At 38.8% G+C, this 20,168-nt stretch overlaps 1 protein-coding gene across 10 annotated transcripts in view; it reads right to left on the bottom strand.

Annotated features, from left to right (window-relative positions):
• Positions 1 to 20,109, bottom strand: part of LOC6594323 (dystrophin) — a 177,037-nt gene extending 156,928 nt beyond the window's left edge. For 5 of the 10 annotated variants that reach the window (XR_003409391.1, XR_003409392.1, XM_026994619.1 and 2 more), the window contains exons 1-2: positions 19,977 to 20,094; positions 496 to 650 (exon numbers count right to left, since the gene is read on the bottom strand). Coding sequence is in view for 7 of the 10 variants with exons in the window: in XM_026994619.1 (XP_026850420.1) it covers positions 496 to 650; positions 19,977 to 20,094 (273 nt within the window). In the remaining 3 variants the exon portion in view is untranslated. Of the gene's footprint in view, positions 1 to 495; positions 651 to 737; positions 790 to 19,976 lie in introns of those variants that run through there. The other 5 variants (XR_003409393.1, XM_026994623.1, XM_026994625.1 and 2 more) reach the window with 2 other exon arrangements.
• Between the last annotated feature and the right edge of the window lie 59 nt (positions 20,110 to 20,168).

Genomic DNA, 20,168 nt, shown 5'->3' with positions numbered 1-20,168 from the left:
AGAAAGGGTTTTTTACAAGGGATCTAATAGATTTCTGTTGGAAATCCTGCTGGAAGGTTTTCAAAAATGGTGCAAATAAAAGAATTCTCCTTTCGTTTTGTGACTATCAAAAGTTATCGATTATCGAAAAGTTCGATAAATTATCGATTAAAATACACATTAAGTCAGAATTTACAAATATTCTTCTGGTGGCGTGGCTATCGATGTTTATCGATTAAATTTATATCGATAATATATCGATTTAAGCTCCACTTCGCTAAAATTCATTTCTTTGTGTGACTATCGTTAGTTAATGATTAAATAGTTATAATCGATTAAATAATTTTACAAATTTATCCATTAAAAAACAACTTTACATGAAATACTTTTTTTCGATTAAAAAATTGATAAACAAAGTTCGATAATTCACGATAACTGATTTTCGACCACAAATTCTTATTGAACTCCACTTTTGAACGCATTCCGGCAGACCTCCAATCGTCAATGATCTCTTACCATCTGTGTCTGTGTCAAATTGCTCAGCAAAGCCAACAATCGATGGCCATCCCGCAGATCGATGAATAAATCCTTCACTGGTGTGCACTGGGTATCGCTTAAATGTGAATTTATCCATTTCGTAAACGTTTTCTTCTGTATATGCTGTCGTTCATCTGGAAAAAAAACAACACACACACAGACGTTGATTAGTTTTGCACAAGACTTTCTTTCCTTCTTTCTTTCGTTCGTTTCGGCCAAACCTCGTGCCAAATCGGCAGACTTTAATGGTAAATTGTAGGCCATAGCCAAAGCCATGGCCCAACCCCAAAACAAAAAAGCAGACAAGAGTCTCTTAAGAACGCCAAACACGAACGCGAACACCTCTCCCAAACGGGTCGCCAATCGAGTCTTGAGTCTGGGGCTATGGGACTATGGGTAGGGCTCTACTTTGCTAATGAACTGCACTGCAAACGTGCCAAATCATTCGCTCAAAATCAATTAGCAGAGACGTCGCTTGCAGTTTGAAGGCGCAACGATCAGAGTGGAGCTGAAATGAGCTTTTGGCCAACAGCAGGGCCTTTACAAGTGGAAGCCAAAAACAGCAGGCAACAGCTATAGCAGATATTCCTAGGGGGAATCGAGTTTTAGTTATCGAGAATATACATATAATCAATCTATTATTATCGATATTTTGTTAGAGATAAATTATAATAATTCACTGAAAGTTATCCAATTTCTGCTATCGGTATATTTACATAATTTTAACTTTTATCGTCTTTTTATCGATAATTTATCGATAATTCTTCAGGATTCCATTATCGATAATTTATCAGAACTCCATTATCGATAATCGAAACCCTATCATTATCTTCTTGAAAATATCTCCTATCATCCCATATTTTCCTCTTTGGGCAATCTTCACTGTCTTCGTAAATTTTCCACCTTCTTGTCGGCATCTCGAGCGCGTCATTTGTCAGTTTTGTGTGAAACCGCAGCTCATTCTGGCCGAAAGCAATTTGCATTGCTGCTCCATGCACTCGATGCCTCATCCAATCGTCGTCGTCTCATGGCGTGTCGTCTCCTCCGAATGTTGGGGCCTGCCATGTGGAGCAGCATGTGAGGGACTCTGATTGATGGCCGTCTTAGAGGCAGACAATTAAATAAAGTGGAAGCCTGTGCGTGTAATTATTGATCGATTTTTCGTTACCGGGTGGTAGGTAAGTAATTAGACTCTAAAATTAGACACGCTTTTGGTTAATGCAGAGACAACTCTTGACATCTGACATCGTGAGTGGAAAAAAAACCAAAGGTCTAATGCATGAGTCACACTTTGAGTAAGTTTCTACAGAGAAAAGTGCAGTAATTAACTAGTTTTAATTAGTTTAAGGAGGTGTGAAGCGACGCCACAAAGTTGTTTGAGCCACCATGTGACTTCGAGTGTGACAATAAATGTGAGATAATTATACGATTAAGTGGGTTTTCTAAGGATACGAGAATGTGCTTTGGTGAGAGAGAGGGGCCCTTTCCATGGAGATAGCGGACTTATTTCAATGGAAGGCTAAGGATTGTTAAAGGAACTATAATCCATTTCGAAAGAATTCTGTACAGTCATCGATATTTTATCGATTACAGAGTAAAGCCTAAGGGTTTAGTAATGTTTGCACATCTGCTGTAAGGCACTTTTATGCATTTTGATTACACAGTTATTGTCGATAAAAAACTATTGAGAACCCATAAATTTTAAAGGGTTTATAGATATGTATCTGCCTCCTGAAAATTTACCAATTCAAAAGTTCCAATCGTATTCACAAGAATTTCGATATAAGAACATAATGTAATCCATAATTTATCGTTTCGGTAGCACAAATATATTTAGCAAGCCCTTTTGAAGCCGTCATTACAATTAAATGTATTGAAAAATGCTCTGAAAATTAAAGCTGAATCGATATGATAATTTCTACCATCAATGGCGGGTTCCAATTGACAAATAAACCTCTGAGAGGACATCCATCATTTAAAGGGCTTAGAAATATAACTTTAAATACCATCATTCATTCAATAAAATGAAGATAGATCCCTAATTTAAATTCCGGTCTCAGTTCCTACTGGCAATTCCACATAGCCATATCTAATTACACATTCAAGGGAAAGGCTTGCCGTCTCTGCTGGGAGGCATAATAAATCATCTTTCAGTTGGTACTGCGACGCCCTGAGCCTCTGTGGCAAAGACGCTGTGCCAAGTTTCAGGGCACTCGCTCACTCACTACGGAATTTAATTGCCATATAAATGAAGGACGTTCCCGCAAGGAAGTCTTAGTCCCCATCGCCTGAACGTAGAACTAATTGCCGCCGCAGCACTAAGCCCCGACACACACACACACAATATTGATCGATGCGGAAAGTCACGATGCTGCCTTGCCTGTTGCATGTGACCCACAAATGTGGTGGACTGTAAAGCGGGGTGCCAATGGGTAAAGGACTTGGAACTGCCATTCCCTTGACATTGCCACACGTACGAATGTCACCGCCAGTCAATTGAAGCTCAAAACCAATTTTGGTAGACAGCGAGAGGAAGCCCTCCCTGGTAATTGAATGAAATTTCATTAATTGAGCTTTAGACTCTTTGCATTCATTAAGTTAATACTCTCTTGCAGGCCTCACTCGCTCTCCCGCTCTCTGCATCGTTTCTCTAACCAATTGATGAGAATTTATACAATGGACAAGGCCTATGAAGGAGTGCCAGGGGCGGTGTTTCGTCAAGGGGTTTGGGAAATCACTTAAGGAATGCAGATAGAAAACAAAAAGGAAGGAAGGACCGAAGTGTAGATACCCTTTGTAGAGCAAATAAAACCATAAATCTTTAAGATTCGTTTAAATTAATTCTTTCTTCTTTCAGAAAAGGCTCATCAATCTCTAAATTCACAATTCATACGTATCTTCAGACCGAACCCCTTCCCAAAAGCTTGGCATCGCCCAAAGCCCCTGTGAGACGTTCTTTTAAGCAATTAAATAAGCAACATGCAGCATCATCAGCTTTTGGATAGATGATGCTGCATCATCATCATCATTTTCCCATACGAAAAAACCAAACAGCAGCAGTATAATTTTTCCAGTGTCAATTACTGCAATTTTCTTCTTTTTCAAGCAATTGAAATTTCAGTTGTAGACTTCTTCTTTTTTTTTTGTTTACCAGGAAGTACATGCAATTCATACGAAATATTCAGAAATCATCTACGAGCCTGATGCTGGCCAGGCTGTTTGTTTTCCAAGTCGTTTCACAAATTGTTTTGCCCCGGAAAAGCTGCCTCTTTATGGCCACCACTTTTTGTTGTTGACTCGTTTTGGCAGCCATTCAATTGGCAACAAACAAAACAAACAACTCGAAAAATGTTATTGTTTTAATGGGTATTCATTGTTGGAAAAGTTTCGCAAAAGTTTTATAAGTTTTCTTTTAGTTTTGCCGAGGAAGATGGTAGGTTGCATCCCCATTTTGAAATCATTTATTGAAGCACAGGCCACGAAAAATGTAATTTAATGTTACAATGATTTATTCGTCGTGTGGCAATATTAATATTCGTCGTTTTCTTTCGTGTATTATATATGGATTATGTAGTGGAAATTTGTTGGTCTAGTAGCCCATGTGTATGTAATTGACAATTATTGTTTCGTGTGTTGTTTTTTTTAATTGTTTTTGTTTTGTTTTTTATGGTGGAGCCCTGGCTTTGGTTCTGGATCAGTTGTAGCCTTGGAAATGCATCGAAGGGTAGTTCTCGTTCCCGTTCTCCTCGTTCTCATCATCCTCCTCATCTTCTTCGTCCCAATCTTCCTCGGGCGCATTGTACTCCATAGGTAGGACAAGAAACTGGGTTGAAACAATCGCCACTGGCTCCGGCGTTCCCAACTGATTATCAATCAGCAATGGGTCCGGCTCTTCTTGGTCTGCAACCACCACTGGATTCTCTTCGTCCGGGACAGCGACCTCTTCCGTCTGGACGGCGACAACTTTTGCCACCTCTTCTGCAACCACGACGTTGGTTACGTCATCCTTCTCCGGACTCTCTGTCGATTGGGGCAGTCCTTTAGCCATATTTTTAATTTAATTCAAAAAAAAAATTTAATTCAAGAAACAAATTTATATTTTCAGTGAGACTTCTACAACCAGACTGATATTTGGAGAGACGAAACCAAACCAAATCAAACCAATCTTACATCAAGGCCTACTTTTTCTGAAAGGAAAAGGGCGTTTCTTCGGTTATGCTTAGATTTTAGTGTCAAAATTTGAAGAGAGAAAATATAATTATTCCCTTGAATGCAAAGCATTTCTTCTTTCTAGCGATAGAGCTCCGTTCCTACGGTATTCCGCATTTGAAGGCACAATTGTGCATGTCCGATCGTGTCGGCAAACTCCGACTCCCGCTGCCGCCACTGCATGTCATTTGTATGAGCTTTGCCTCTCACACACACACGCACTCTTCCAATTGCATGCATTCCATTGCACTCTCTCTCAGCTATGCGCTCGGCTCTCGCTTTTTGGTCATCCAAGCTCTCTCTCTCTCTCTCTCTCTCTCTCTACGGGACCCTTGGGTGGAAGGCGAAGTAGCCAACGGGACCCTTACTTTTGCTGCGTAGATTTGTTTTTGCTTTTGTATTTATTACATTTATTTATTGCTTTACATTTTCTGGTTATGAATGATGGCTCTACAAAGGGTAGCCGTTCTTTCCTCTCCTTTTTTCTCAAACGTCGCAATGCGACGACTGTGTGGGAAAGAGAGTAAGAGGGAACCATAAAATATCAATTGATTGCTTTATAATTGAAGGCAATAAAAAGTCTGTAAAAACAAAACAAATGCAAATGGGAATTGGCAAGTGCGAAGGATGGTGTAGGGGGGGGGTGAAGAGTTCTGAGAGCGACTCTATAATGACATCAGTTTCTCATTCATTACGTTCGTAGAGTAGTTTGCTCTCCACTGAAACGCAAACCAATTGAAAATTTAAAAATCAAACGAAATATTCGTGTTTTGTTGTTGCTGCTGACTTTTTCAATTTGCAATAAATTTGCGTCGGAAACTTAACTAAATTCAGAAAATAATCAACAGAACAGAACAGTAAAGCAGACAATTGATAGATGGAAAAAAACCCCAAAAAAATATGAATTGCAAATTTTCTATTCCAAGGTTATTTATTTTTGTAGTACATAAATATTAAAAATAATTGGAGTTTTTATTTGGAAATATTCCATTTCAAAGGGGGCCAGAAGTGAGAAAAACCAAACAGAAAGTAGGCCTAAATATTACTGTTGTTGGTTTATATGTGTATCAGATATCTCTCTCAATCAGTCTGGTTCTGGAACTCGAACGGAACTACAAAATTTTGTTCTCCACTAAAACTCGAAAATATTTACACCTTTTCTCCTAAAATGGCTAAAACCGTAGAGGAAACTGAAGCCGAAAACGACCAGGATCAAGATGGATCGGTGGAAGAGGGAGTGAGCGAATTGTATCTGGAGGCATTACAACAAATCATCGCCAAGCTGCTCGTAATACGTAGCATGGCTGCCAATTTGCAGACAACTCTCGAAGATAAAATACAACAAAAAAACAACGACAATGAGGGTGAACCACAGACATAAACAAAAACACTAATGTTTATACGAAAAACACTAATGTCTATACGAAAAACACTAATGTTTATACGAAAACTTACACCAAAAAGAAAAGCTCCATAATCCATATATAATACACGAAAGAGACGACGAATAAAGCAATTGAAACTAGTTGAAAAAATATTCTTGACCAAAAATCTCTTGAATTTCATCATAGCAAACTTTTCAAAGGGTATTTGATGTGCCTATCGTTTTGTCAGTCAACTGTTTTTGTGATTCCTGTCATGATATTAAGTTGTTTCAAATATTTTCGGAAGGGGGAAGGGGCTTATATTTTCTGTTGTTCCTTCCCCAGTCAGCGGGGGAGTATGATGGGGGGAGGGACCCATGTACTGTTGCTCAATGGAGTGTGAAAAAGTTGGCGAATCATTGTTTTTTTTTTTTTTTTTTTTTTTTTGTGGTGATTTATTGACAGGCGGGCGGGCAGGCGGTCGGGCGGTTGTTGAAAGCCGGTTATTGGTTTGGAGTTCTTTCCAATTAAGTTTTGCAAAATACAAAATTGTTGGAGAATTTTACAGAAAATATCATACAATGTTAGAGGAAATTTATTATTAGAATTTATTTAGCATTTTCCATAACTTGTGATTGAAACGCCCCCGCTTTATTTTTGGGAAATCAACCCTTTCCCTTTTCAAATATATTTCCGATCTATCTCAATGTAATCTCTTTTGTGTGTTCGTATTTCTGTATGGTTTATGGCTTTTATGGTTATTATGGCACGAAAGCGTGACCCGCATCGAATGAAATGAAAACAGAGAATTATGTGTAAACAAAAAATGGGAGAAACAAGGGGAATGGGAGAATCGCGGGCTGTAGTGTGGACCCTCTACATTTTGTTTATTATTGGTAGCCCCTACGGATCCCTCCCCTCCCCTCCCCACCCCCACCCCTCATTTTATTGTGGGTCAACAGACGGCGATGTCTACCCGTCCCCCCATCGCTCTCCAACAACTATCGCATGTAGCGCCATTGAGCAAATATTTATTTGTTTTCCCTGTACGCCTGTACGCGCCTTGTACTATATTGTGGAGATGTTTTAATATGAAGCCAAACCGATGGATGGTTTGTTTGTGTGTCGAGTGGTGGTGGTGGCATGACAGCATTGAAGGAAGCCTCAAAAGAGGTGAAGGAACTCTCATTATGGCCACAAAATTGATAAGAGCATACACACACACACACACACACACACACACACACACACACACACACACACGCAATAGTGGAACCCCTTATCAGTGGTTGTCTCCCCCCCGTCCCAATCCCGAATGAGATTTGAATAACCAAATGGTGGGAGAGATAGCGTTACAAATGGTACAACTATTTATAAGGTAGGGCCCACATTCCGCTCTCCAGAAACCACTGTTCCATAAGCCTCAAATAACATTCCATTCCACTGCATTCCTTGCAGACTCTTCGCTTATGGGAAATTTGTACTGCAACCTTTGGAACGGGGGTATTGGAGGGCTATCTGTAATGGATCTGCAATTTTTCAATTTCAATTAATATTTCATCTATCGATGTACACGCCCCCCACACATTCCGCCCCCTAGATTGATGGCGGTGGCTGGGGGCGCCACCCGCTGCTGACAGGCGAATAATAAATTCAATTCATAATTCAATCCATGCATCAATGTTGCAAGCACAAGCCGGTTCTCTGATACTTATCATTGGATCATCAATGGCAATGTTGCGTGCCACAAAAGAATCAACAGGCAGAGGAGGAGCTGAACAAAAAGAGAAAGGGCAACAGACAGCGAGAGGCAGAGAGGGAGAGAGGAAGGTTGGTATATGGCCATATGTCGGAAATTGTAAACGATCGATCGGTTGCAGGCAGTCAATGATTTGTAAAGCCTCAAGGGATAGGTTAAGAAAAGACAGAGCGAGATAGAGAGAGAGAAAAGTGGTATAAAGAGTGTGATAAAACTAGACCCAAAGAAAGACCCAACAAAAGAGAGTGTCTTTATGGTCAAGAGTGATTTTCGCACAACATTTTCACTCATCTTTCCAACCATCGGCAGTATTTTCCTTTTTTCTTTTGGCTTTTCAATTTTTCTTTCGCCTTTTATGCGATAAATAAACTTTCTAATTATCGTTGAGTATTGTCTCTTACCCTCTTCTCCCATTGAGGAGGTAAATGAGAAGGAGAAGACTTGAAAACTTGAAACAATATTGATTTACAGACCGAACGAACAACATGTTTATTTTTTAGTTAAACAACAAAATACTCAAAGTATCTTTGGGTTACAGCTGTATCTACAGTGGGAGGGGTTTTTTTTGCAATTGGCAGGTACCCTGCTCTGTCTCTCTCTCTCACAACCAGAGTGGCTTAGCAGTAAAGGTTATGAGATATACAGAAAGGAAAAAAATGGAACGGGGAACATGGAATCAAAGATTGGTTATACGTTTTCTTTGAAATTTCTGAACAAATATACCTTTTAAATCTTAATATCAAATCTTCTTAAAGGATTCCGATGGTTTCTGTGGCAGAAATTAACCTCCAAGGAAAGCTTTTTCTCAGAAAAAAAAACACCTATAAAAAAATCTCTGGATACTAAAGATATTTAATAAGTACTCTTTGGGGACATATCTCTGGCGCAAACACCTCTTGAGACCTCTCTCTCTCTCTCTTTCCCCAACAGCTGCGTGAAAAGTGTGACCCAAAGGCAAATAAACCATAAATCCTTCCAGCCTTTTATCCCGAATAAACAAACAGGAGGAAAGGGGGAAACCCCGCCACAAAAAAAAGCAAACAATAATGCAATTAAGTGACACAGAAAATATGAAAGTAAATGAATGGCAAAAGATACACAGAAACCCGTGAAATACTGCCGCCACAAACTACGAGAATATACATATATCTTCCAATTGTATCTGTAATTCGTTATATGTATCTCCATCACATGTCTCTCCCTCTCTCTATTTGTCCCATAAGTTTCAGTGTCGAATCGCTTCGACATAAATTAATGAACACATGACATGAATGCTGCCAATTCTCACGCCTCCCTCGGCCATCCTTAACCGATGCTTAAGCTCTTTCAATTATGGTCTTCAGGAGGCGGGGGAGTAGGTGGTGGTGGCCAAGGGCACACACTACCCATAATCTTAATAAAAATAACATGAAACGAAGCTGTTTTCAAGTGGGGGAAAACAGGAGATGGACCCACAAGCAGCAGCAGGAGCAGGAGTAGGAGGTGGACCCTCTGTCAGCAGAAGATAGAGCGGCAGACACAGACATTGCCCCTCATCGCTTGAGGCAGGATCAAGTGCTTGCAACAGCAGCGCAGCAATTGAGGCAGCCAACATTCAGGCGGCTAAGTGGAGCTTTAACAAGTCCTCAGAGAGAGACAGAGACAGAGACAGAGAGAGAAAAATGTGTTTTGCCTTAATGCCAAAGAAAACAATTTTAAATTACAGTAAAAGTTCCCGCCAGGCGATTGACTTTTTGCGGGCTATAAGAAAATTTCCAACGAAATCTTAGGAGAGAAATTTCCATTGAAAATCTAATGAAATGGTGTAAAGGAAAGCGATTTAAGGTGAAAAGAAAATGGAGAAAGGAAATCATAAAGAAATATTCTTAAGTAATAGGAAAAGTTCTCAGAAAAGTGGCTAATATTATGTAGAAATCGTAATATCTTTTTTTGATGTTTTATCGATAATTAACGATATTTTAATAGTTTATAAAACTATACTGAAATTTTAACTTAAATTTTTGTTCTCTAATTTTTGAATTTAAACTTTTTGTTTTTTTAGTTTTTTTTTTTAAATATAAAGTTCTTTTTTACGTTTATAATTAATATTTTTAATTATAATTTTAAATGTAAGTTAAGGGTGTTTTATTTTAAATTTTTTAATTTAAAATTAATTTTTTTTTAATATTTAATAATTTTAAAGAGACTTTTATGCTATAAGAAGGCCTTTTCTGCCTGGATTTCAATGAATAATTTTTTATGCCAAATAAAGCTTTTATTGATCTTGTATATTTTTCGATTGTTTTCCCCTTTGAAATGGTTCTCCATTCAAAGGTCTCACTGTGTTATTTAATAAGAGAGCACATTCCAGGGGGGACGGGCGGCAATGATATTTAATGAAGCGTTTAAGAACTTTTAAGAACAGCGTCAACGAAGCAGGGAAATAATTTGAAAAGCCAAAGCTAAATGGCATTTAAAGCGGAGGGGATTCCCCACATTCCACAGAAATGCAAGAATGAAACCAAAAGGCAAAGAAAATTTACAGAAAAATCTAAGGTACGATACACATTCCTCTCCTAGTAAGAGCCTACATTCCTTTATTTAGCCTTTATTCCAATCCATTTCATTCCTTACTTCCAGACCAATTCGTACTTAAAAGAATAGTTTTTTCAAGTGGAAAAGTGGAATTTTGTGGAAGATGAAAATTAGAAGAATTTACTATTCAAGAAATATTTTCCATCTCTTTTAATGCCCCTTCCTTCTAAATGATACAAAAGTTCACTTTAAATCTAGAAAAAAAAACTCTCCTCCAATCTCCAGCCTCTTTAAAAACCCATTTTTCCATGTCTTTTAAGAGTGAAACTCGCGCGTTAAGAACCAGTTTAAATCGTAATCATCATTGGGGGAATATCGCGGGAATTTGTCAACCAGCAGCCAACGCGTGGACGAGGATGATGACGTTGTTGGAGTCGTCGTTGTCGCTGTCTTCATTCCTGTTTTTGCTTGAGTTGCAATTAATGCATGAATGAATGAATTTCGCGATAAGTAAATTCAATTATCCGTAACATTAATGAATGCGTAAAATTTAAACAGCAACCGATGGCAGCAGCGACGAGGCGATGGCGGACGACAGACGGCAGCCACCGAAAAACCGGTGGAGGCTAAGTGATTTTGTAATCAATTTTTGTCGAAAACGAGTACGCCGCCGCTGCCGACAGACCCCAAGAGACACCAAGAGACGGAGAGTGATAGAGAGAAAGACGGACCCCCAGAGACGGTAAGCGAGAGGGAGAGAGACGGCCAGGGAGACACTCTGAAAAGTGGGGCCCGAAAGATATGTTCAAAATCCAGAGAGACACAGGGGATCGACAGTGAGAATACCCAAATTAAATTAATTGATTGGTAATGACTTATTTTATTTTATTATTATATTTTTATTTATGTATTTTATGAAATTTTAATTTCGTAAATTTGAATTTATGAAGTGAAAAAAATTGGAAAAATTTGTGTTAAAGAAGTTCGTTAATTTTTTCCATAAGCATAATATTTACAAAAAATACTGATGCTCTACCTCCTCTAAAAGCCGAGATCTAGGGGTGCTTAAGAGATTTCTTCCTAGGGGTTTCCGAAATCAAAGTTTTCCCGCCCTTATCGAATATTCTATGGATTCTATTCTTCTTTTTACTTGTCACATACCTCTTCCCTCACCCATAACACCCGTTTTCACTCCACAAATACCTCTTAGAAAAATGTTTAATAAGGCATAAAGTGGTTAAGGTTGAGGAGTGGAGTGGACTGGAGTGTGGATTCGTGTGGGCCGCCGTTTTGGCTAAAGATATGACTAAATAATTTTATAAATATTTATAGATAAAAGCCAGCCGCAGCAAGGGGTATGTTGTGCAAGTGGCCAACAAACGGGAGCCACAGGTGGGGGCAGATCTATGGGAAAAACTGGGTTTGAATGAGTGAAGAGTTTTCCTCCTTAAATTAAGGAAAATTTAGCTGACTTTGACCTGTCAAATTATCACATTTCTTACTTCTTTAGGGCCCTCAAAGAATCTATTGAGAAGGCCACTTTCCCTACAAAATTCATGGGAATACAGACCCTATTCCGTTGTGGAAATTTTTCTTATTTCTTTTTCTAAAATGCCACCCAGAAGGCAGACAGATAATTAATCATTTCCAATGTAATTTCTGGCCATAATTAACACCCATAAACGTTCCTATCTGCCATTCATCCGGCTATAACCGACGGAAGCGGCCAAAACGGCGGCCAAAACTCTACAGAGAAAATATGAAAATGAATGAAAACTTCCGCTATTGGGGAGTGCAGTGTAAACCAGACAGAAACGAAGCCAAAGATTGTGTGTTGTTGTGGGGGCGAGTGTGGAGGTGTTGCAGGGGGTGCCCCCTCTTTAAAGCCAAGTTTTTTTTTCTCTGATAAAGCCTTTGGCTAAGCAAAAAACCCCTCAGAGTCGTCGCTCGGAAAGTGTCGGACATGCTGGGTGTTTGGTTTTCTTTAACGTCTGTGTCTGCCTGCGGTATTTCGTGTTCGGGAAACAGGTTTTCCCCATGATTTTCCTCCGTTCACTACTCCGCTCTGGCATTCCTATACACAGTTTGTGTTTTTTTTTTTTTTTTTTTTTTTTTGTTGTGGCAACCATTGAAAATGCATTTTATTCTAATTTATGCGGGCCAAAAGGTTGTTCGAATCGATGCATTTAATTTTGTTGTTTCTGGCCCGCAAATCGCGTCTAAATATGGGGCTTGAATTGAGCCATAAACAGGCCATAGAAGGGGGTTCAAATAGGGTCTAAAAGGCGCATAAATATGGTCTATAGATGGGGGTGTTAAATGGGTTTTTTTGGAAATATATTACAAGATTAGCGCCACAAAAAAGGGAAAATAAGGGCTATAAAATGTGTAAAAATATAATAAAAAAAATCAAATAAAAAAGTGAAAATGAAAAGCCAACTAAAGTCAGAAATCACCTTTATTTAGGGCTAAATAATGCTACAAAATTTCTACTCTAAAAGAAACTAATAAAATATGTATTTTTCCAAACTATTTCTGGAAACTCCTGCTCCTCCTCCTCAGAAAAAGAAGCACCAATTGAATAAAACATTTGACACTCCAGCAATTTCCTCAACAACCCATTTCCAATCTTCAATTCCTGTCGCCCCCAAAAAAGCTGTTAAAATCAAATAAAATATGTACAAGCAAAAAACTTTAGCAAAAATTAACAAAAAATAAAAGTAACACAGAAACTGCGAGCATATTTTCTATAGAAAAGTCCCCAGTTCAAGTGGCGTTTCTGCTCAATTGAAATGCGTGTCACATGCAATTGAAATGTCGTCCAGAAGTCACGTTTTCGCCTCCTTCTTTGAGGGCCATAGAAAAATCGAATAGGTAATCGAACGGAGCTCCAAAATGCTTCAGAAAAATCACAGTATGGTGGAGGGGGAACATGTTTGTTGGCTTCTAAATTTCCCATATGGCCCGTAAAATGTGGAGACAATTAAAATGTTGGCCTAAAAATGTAAAAGAAAAACCTTCCAGTTTCCATTACAAAAGTGAAAATTCACTGGAGCGTGGGGGAGTGTGTTGTTTTTTTTTTGGGGTCAGAATGGAATTTGCTTTGGGTTTTTGGGAGCCATAAAACCAGAAAACAAAAGCCACTGAGGCAGAAGGGCGCTGAAAGAATTCTCTGGTATTTTTTTTATATGAAATAAAAGCTAAAAATACACAAACATATAAAAAAATTGGTTTTAAATAATCTTATGAGTAAATATCAAGTTTTAAATACTTGTTTAAATCTAAAAAATTTGTTTTAAATAATCAATTTGAGTAAATCAAAATTTTTTAAATATTTGTGTAAATACACAATTAAATTAATGAATATTAATTGAATAATTCACTGATTTAAAAGTATTTGTAATTTATTATTACTTTTGTTTTTTTTATTTACTAAACGGAATGGAATGCATGGACTGCCATGTACTGCTAATGGATTGAGCCCACAATTAGCCACAAAATACAATTAGATAAATCAATATACAACAAAAAATTCCTCCAAAATACTCTCATTTTCAAAGTAACTTCCATGGGTGTTTGTTTTTTTTTTTTTTTTTTTGCATACTCCCCCATGCGATGCGATGCAACGTTGTATACCAGTTCCTGCCACCAGTTCTGTGCTCCAGTTTCCAGTCAGCGATTCGACACATGTGGCAAAATGCCCCAAACAGTTGCAACTAGCAAATGCATCGCATTTTGTCGCATTCCAAAGCCTCAGCTGTCGACTGTCGGGTTTTAAGCCACAGAAAATCAAAGACCAAGCGAGAGACAGAGACAGAGTCATAGATATGCCTAATGGCATCCGAAATTTGAAATTGGAATCGAAATCGGATACAAAATAAAACCCACACACATCACACCACAGACTGTGGAGGGGGAGGGGTTTCGTATTCGTATTCTATCGCACAAATTGATGGCGGAAAGGGGTTCCGTGGTTCCGCGTCTAAATCGAGTCTCAATTACACAAAACACACAAAAAATAACACAAATTAGAATGATTTTAAGAGACTTGAGACTGTGAGGATACCCCTTAAAGAGAGTTTTTTGGAATTTAATATAAGTAAAATTATCTTTTCTTTTTTTTAGGTGCTGAAATATTTTGGAAACCTTGGGGGAACTGTAAATCATGATTATTTTTATGATCTTTATGATCTAAAAATAATGTCATCAATCAGAACTCTGGACAATAGTAATTTTTACCATAATAACAATTTTCATAGAAATATCTTTAAGAAAATGGGTTCTATTACATTTACTACTTTTTAGAGGGTGTAAAAGTAGCCTTAGCAGAAATGAAACCCCGATTTTATTTTCCTGGTAGCCTTAAAATCGTACACCGTTGCTTAAACTCTTATAGATCTTGAGAAGGAAGACTTGATATTTATATAATTTTTAGCGATCTAAAGCGGAATATTGAGTATTCCTTTCCTTTGAATGGAATCTGAACAGAATAGAATGGGAATATCCAGCTACATACAGGGTATAGAGACGCTCATTTTCCCCCCACTTTAAAGTGGTTTCGATTCTCATTAGAAGAGCGTGCGGGTTACGCCACGCCCCATGCCCCACACTCCGGACTCTGGCTTTGGCTTTGGCTTTGGCTTTGCATTTTGCCCCGCCGATCATTAAATGCTTAACCAAATGAAACGCCAAAGCGATATACACATACTCGGATCCGCGCACTCATAAAAGTATCTGTATCTGTGGTTCTGGGTTCTCGATTCTCCGATTCTGAATGGGGTGTGTGCCGCTCGGGGGCACTGGGTGTGTGCTGCCCTGCCTCTGTGGAGCATCTGTATCTGAGAGAGCAACATGTGGTCTGTCTTGAAAGAAAGTATTTTCTGAGACACGAAATGGTGTCATGAGGGGAGCAGAAGTGTTGCTGGGGTTAATTTTGGGGGCACTTCTGAAGGAAAGAGATCATCCATGGAAAAAGATCATCAATTAAAGATCATAATTGAAGTTCTTTTTGGGAAAAATGAACATCAGAAAGAGAACTTTGGGAATAAAGAATATCAGACGAAAATGTCCCAAAAAATATGTGTGTATGAAGTGAAACATTTACAAAGAAAATACCTTTCAATATCTGTAATATATATATACCCATATATCATATCATAAATAATTTCTTTAATCATCAAACATCATAAAATTCACTTGAAAAAGATCTACAATTTTCTTACCAATTAAAATTCCAGGTTCCATATTTGCTTAATAATTTAAAAATCGCCGTATTCCTAAAAAATCGTTTCAGCTTTCGTTTCGTTTTATAGATTAAAAGATCACACACAAAAATCACAAAATTAAATGCTTCTTAAGGTTCGGGTCGGTTCGTATCGTTGTATCCACAATGGAAAACACACACACATTCGCTTTTTTATATCTCGGAGGGATTCGTGGAATGTGTCGTAATGGGACCGTCGTATCGAAGGGCCACTGATACAGCTACTCCATTTCGTTGCTTTAACACCTTTTACACTTTTTATTCTCGCGATTCTCGCGTTGACTTTCTGACGTAGTATTTTCGCTATAATTAAAATTCGCTTTAAAACGAAGGTGCGCCAAAGAAACTCTACAATAAAGATGACTAAAAAGTGACACCTGTAGCAGTTGTACTCTTTAAAAAAAATGTATAATTGATTTTTGGAGTAATTTACGGCGCGGCGATGGCAGTGTTTTTGTCTGTATAGCAGAGATCGGTCTCCAACTCCTCCAGTATCCCTCTCCCCATCTCTCTCCTTTTCTTCTTCCCTTTTGGTTTGCTTTTCTATTTCCTTTTGTGTTATTTTTCCCACGAAGAAAAAACTTTTGCGCACGCGCAAACACAAAATAAACAAAATCCAAAGCAAATAGGGGAACGAAACGAGCAGATAGCAGAAGGAGTGAAGAAGAGAGGAGAGCAGAGCAGAGCGCGAGGCAAAACACAAACAAACCAAAACAGAAAAAAAAAACAACAAACTACCGTTAAACGAGCCAGAAACATCAACATATTTTTCGTATTCCGTTTTTATACCCGATACTCAAAATGAGTATTGGGGTATATTAGATTTGTGGTAAAAGTGTATGTGTGTAACGTCCAGAAGGAATCGTTTCCGACTCCATAAAGTATATATATTCTTGATCAGCATCAATAGCCGAGTCGATTGAGCCATGTCTGTCTGTCCGTCCGTCCATCTGTCCGTCTGTCCGTCCGTCCGTCTGTCCGTCTGTCCGTCCCCTTCAGCGCCTAATGCTCAAAGACTATAGGAGCTAGAGCAACGATGCTTTGGATCCAGACTTCTGTGATATGTCACTGCTACAAGAATATTTCAAAACTTTGCCCCGCCCACTTCCGCCTCCACAAAGGGCGAAAATCTGTGGCATCCACAATTTTAAAGATACGAAAAAACCAAAAACGCAGATTCGTAGAGAATGACCATATCTTTTAGAATGCAGAATCTGAATTGGATCGTATTATTATTATAGCCAGCATCAAGAAAACAATTTCATTTTTTCTCGCCCTGTCTCTCTCTAACACACACGTAGCATAGGCGGCTTTGCTTAGAGTAAAACATTAGCGCCTAGATCTCAGAGACTATAAAAGCTAGAGCAACCAAATTTGGTATCCACACTCCTAATATATCGGACCGAGACGAGTTTGTTTCTAAATTTCGCCACACCCCCTTCCGCCCCCGCAAAGGATGCAGATCTGGGGATATTCATAAATCTCAGAGACTATTAAGGCTAGAGTAACCAAATTTGGTATCCGCACTCCTGTTAGATCTCACTATAAAACGTATATCTCAAAATTTCGCCCCACCCCCTTCCGCCCACACAAAGGACGAAAATCTGTTGCATCCACAATATTGCAAATTCGAGTAAACTAAAAACGCAGAATCATAGAGAATGACCATATCTATCCGGTTGCCGAATCTGGATCAGATCGGATCATTTTTGTAGCCAAAAGCAAGAAATCAATTTTTAGTGGCTACGCAGCGCCCGACGTCACGCTCAGACTGATTTTCTGTCTCTCTCGCACGCACTCTTTGTCGTGTCGTTTAATATTAGCGGCGTCTGCCGGAGGAGAGCCATACTGACTTAGTATCGGGTATAACTGTAGAGTTGCGGTGTCCGCAGCAACTCACAACGTTCCCCCTCGTTTTTAATCAGTTTTGTTGTTTGTTTTTGCATGTATTCTCTTTTTTTTCACTTTATCAGTTTCGTTTTAGCTAGCTATCCCGTTCCCATTGGCCTCCTCCACCTCCCGCACTCACTGCTTATCGAAGATTCACACAGGTGGCTCTCTCTCTCTCTCGCTCTCTCACTCTATCACTCTCTCAATTACAAAACAAACACCGGTTCGACTTTCAGCGGCGGGAACGTTGGCAACAAATGAGCCGATCGGATGCATTGAAAAGCGAAAACCAGAAATGAAACGAATGGAATGGTTGAACACAAAAAGAAGTCAAGCTTTGCGGGGTCGAAGCTTTGGATACCCTTGTAGATCGATCGTACTTATATGAGAGATGGAGAGCATTGGAACTATGGTACCAGTTTGAATAGAAAACAGACAAACGACCAAGCAAGATGAGCAAGAATATATTTCTTAGGATCGGAAATTCCTTTATGTTCAGTACGGCTTATATTGTTGGTGAAAACCATCATGCCGTTGGCAAAGGGTACAATAAGACAACAGTTTTGTTTCTGCTTTGACGCTGTTGCGCTCTCTCTGCCGCCTCTCTTTCTGTTACTGTTTTTCCTGCGTTGCGTTCTTATTGCTGCTATCTCTATCGCTCCTACTGTGTCTCTGCCACTATCTCTGTCGCGCTTTCTGTTACTGGTTTTGGAGTCTCTGCCGGGTCTTACACAAGGTATATTAAAATGAAGGCAGTGCCGCTTTGTGGGTGGCCTATTTTTTGTCATCCTCTCACATACACGCACATATGGGTGGACACGTTCCAAAGCACTTTGGTAGAGACCACACTCTCACACTACCCCACCTTTGTTTTAATATACTTTGATCTTGCTGTTCTTGTGGCTCTCTATCTGTGCCGCTGCTGTCGCGGGCAATTTGTGAGTCAAAGAATCAGGCAGCGGCCCTTGCATTGGTATTGGTAAATGCGTGAGAAAAAGAGTTAAATAAAACTCGAATTAAAGCCGCACAATCACTTGAAATTATTATAATTCTTTAGTCAACAACACTATGCATACTTTTTGTTTGCATTTCAATCAGAATGATTATTAATTTTTGCATTCAAACAACTTGTTGCTCATACATACACACACACACGCGCGTACACCTTGAACTTGCTGCTGGCTGTCGTCAGCTTCGCTGTATTTTTTTGGCTGTAGTTCGATTTTGTATTACTTTTTCCCCTCTTTTTCATTCTATTTTGCACTGTTTTACCTTCACGCTTTTAATTATGATTAAATTTTATTATTTTGTTAATAGCACACACTCTTTATAGCCAATAGCTATCTTTTGGCACTTCTTATTGGAGTTGCTTGTTGTCTTTCGTTCGTTCGATCGGAGCTAAGGAAAAACTTGTTGTTGCGCGCGCGCGCGAGCGGCTTATTTTAAACACTTGACTTGTTTTCCTGTTACTATTGTTTTTGTTTCATTTTTGGTTCCTTACCAGCACTATACTTAACCCACTTAAGCCCCCTCTATTTAAATACTTCAACTACATGAGGTAAATGACGGAAAATATTAGCGATTGTTAATTCTTCTTGTAGATCCATGTCATATTTCCTCTGAACTTTAAAAAAACCACTATGTCTTTCACCTGAACTGCGCTAAAATGATTAAATTGTCAGTATTTTCGGTGGAAAATTGAAATACCCCCTTGGCTTATAATAGGTTAATCGTTCTCGTTGCTCGCGCGCGCCAGCGCAGTAGTGAGTAGGCGTCCGATTGGAACCTTGCTTGTCGTAAAATAGCTTTTATTTAGTGGAATTTATTACAACATTTTACAAATGCTTAGGTAAGCTTATTTATTTTCGATTTTAGCCAATTTTGGTATATATTTTTAGAATCTAGCTTGTAATTGGAATGAGTTTTACCGATTAAGAGAGAGCGCGCTCTAAATGTTTCATTTCCATTTGTATCAGAAAGAGAGTGCGAGAGAGAGAGAAGTTTGTAAGAGAGTGGAATCGAATGGGAATAAATTGAAGAGATCAAATGATCGCTCTGATTGGAATTGTGGCCTTCATTTTAATTAAAGTGAGAATTGATGGGCTTAATTAATTATTATCAATAAACGATGGGCTTTAAAGGGTCAAGATATGGGTCTGTGATGTAAACATTAAGGTCTATACTATCACGCACCTGGAATATTCTGTAAATAAGGTATTTATGGAGTTTTACTTATATTTTTTTAATGATTTTCGACACCCCTCAGAAAATATACCGCCTCCGCTACTGTTTTTGTAGATCTACACCCCGATTCGCAAAAAATTTCGTTCCGCAATGGCATTTTATCAAAGTTCTCATATCTTGAACAGAATTCGTGGGTAGAAAATCCCATAACAAACACTAGATAAGGGGTTAGACGTCCCCGAGAGACGGTAATACCCTGTAGTCAGAGACTTCTTACCCATGGTTTTCACTCGGAACTCTTCGTAGTCCATCAGTGGAGGTGTTATGGCTCCTTGGACGGTGTTCTGGTAATCCTCTTCGCTGTAAACCGAATCATAATCGCTGGCATTGTGCATTTTTTCAGGAACTTATAGATTAATTTTTCTTTGGGAATTATGGTTCACTTTTTGTATGACCCAAAGGTCACTTT

This window comes from Drosophila persimilis, unplaced genomic scaffold (assembly GCF_003286085.1).
Source record: "Drosophila persimilis strain 14011-0111.01,24,50 unplaced genomic scaffold, DperRS2 tig00003933-arrow-pilon, whole genome shotgun sequence".
Taxonomy (NCBI): Eukaryota; Metazoa; Arthropoda; class Insecta; order Diptera; family Drosophilidae; genus Drosophila; species Drosophila persimilis.
Note: the sequence above shows the minus strand (reverse complement) of the source record. Positions and strands in the feature narration are given on the sequence as shown.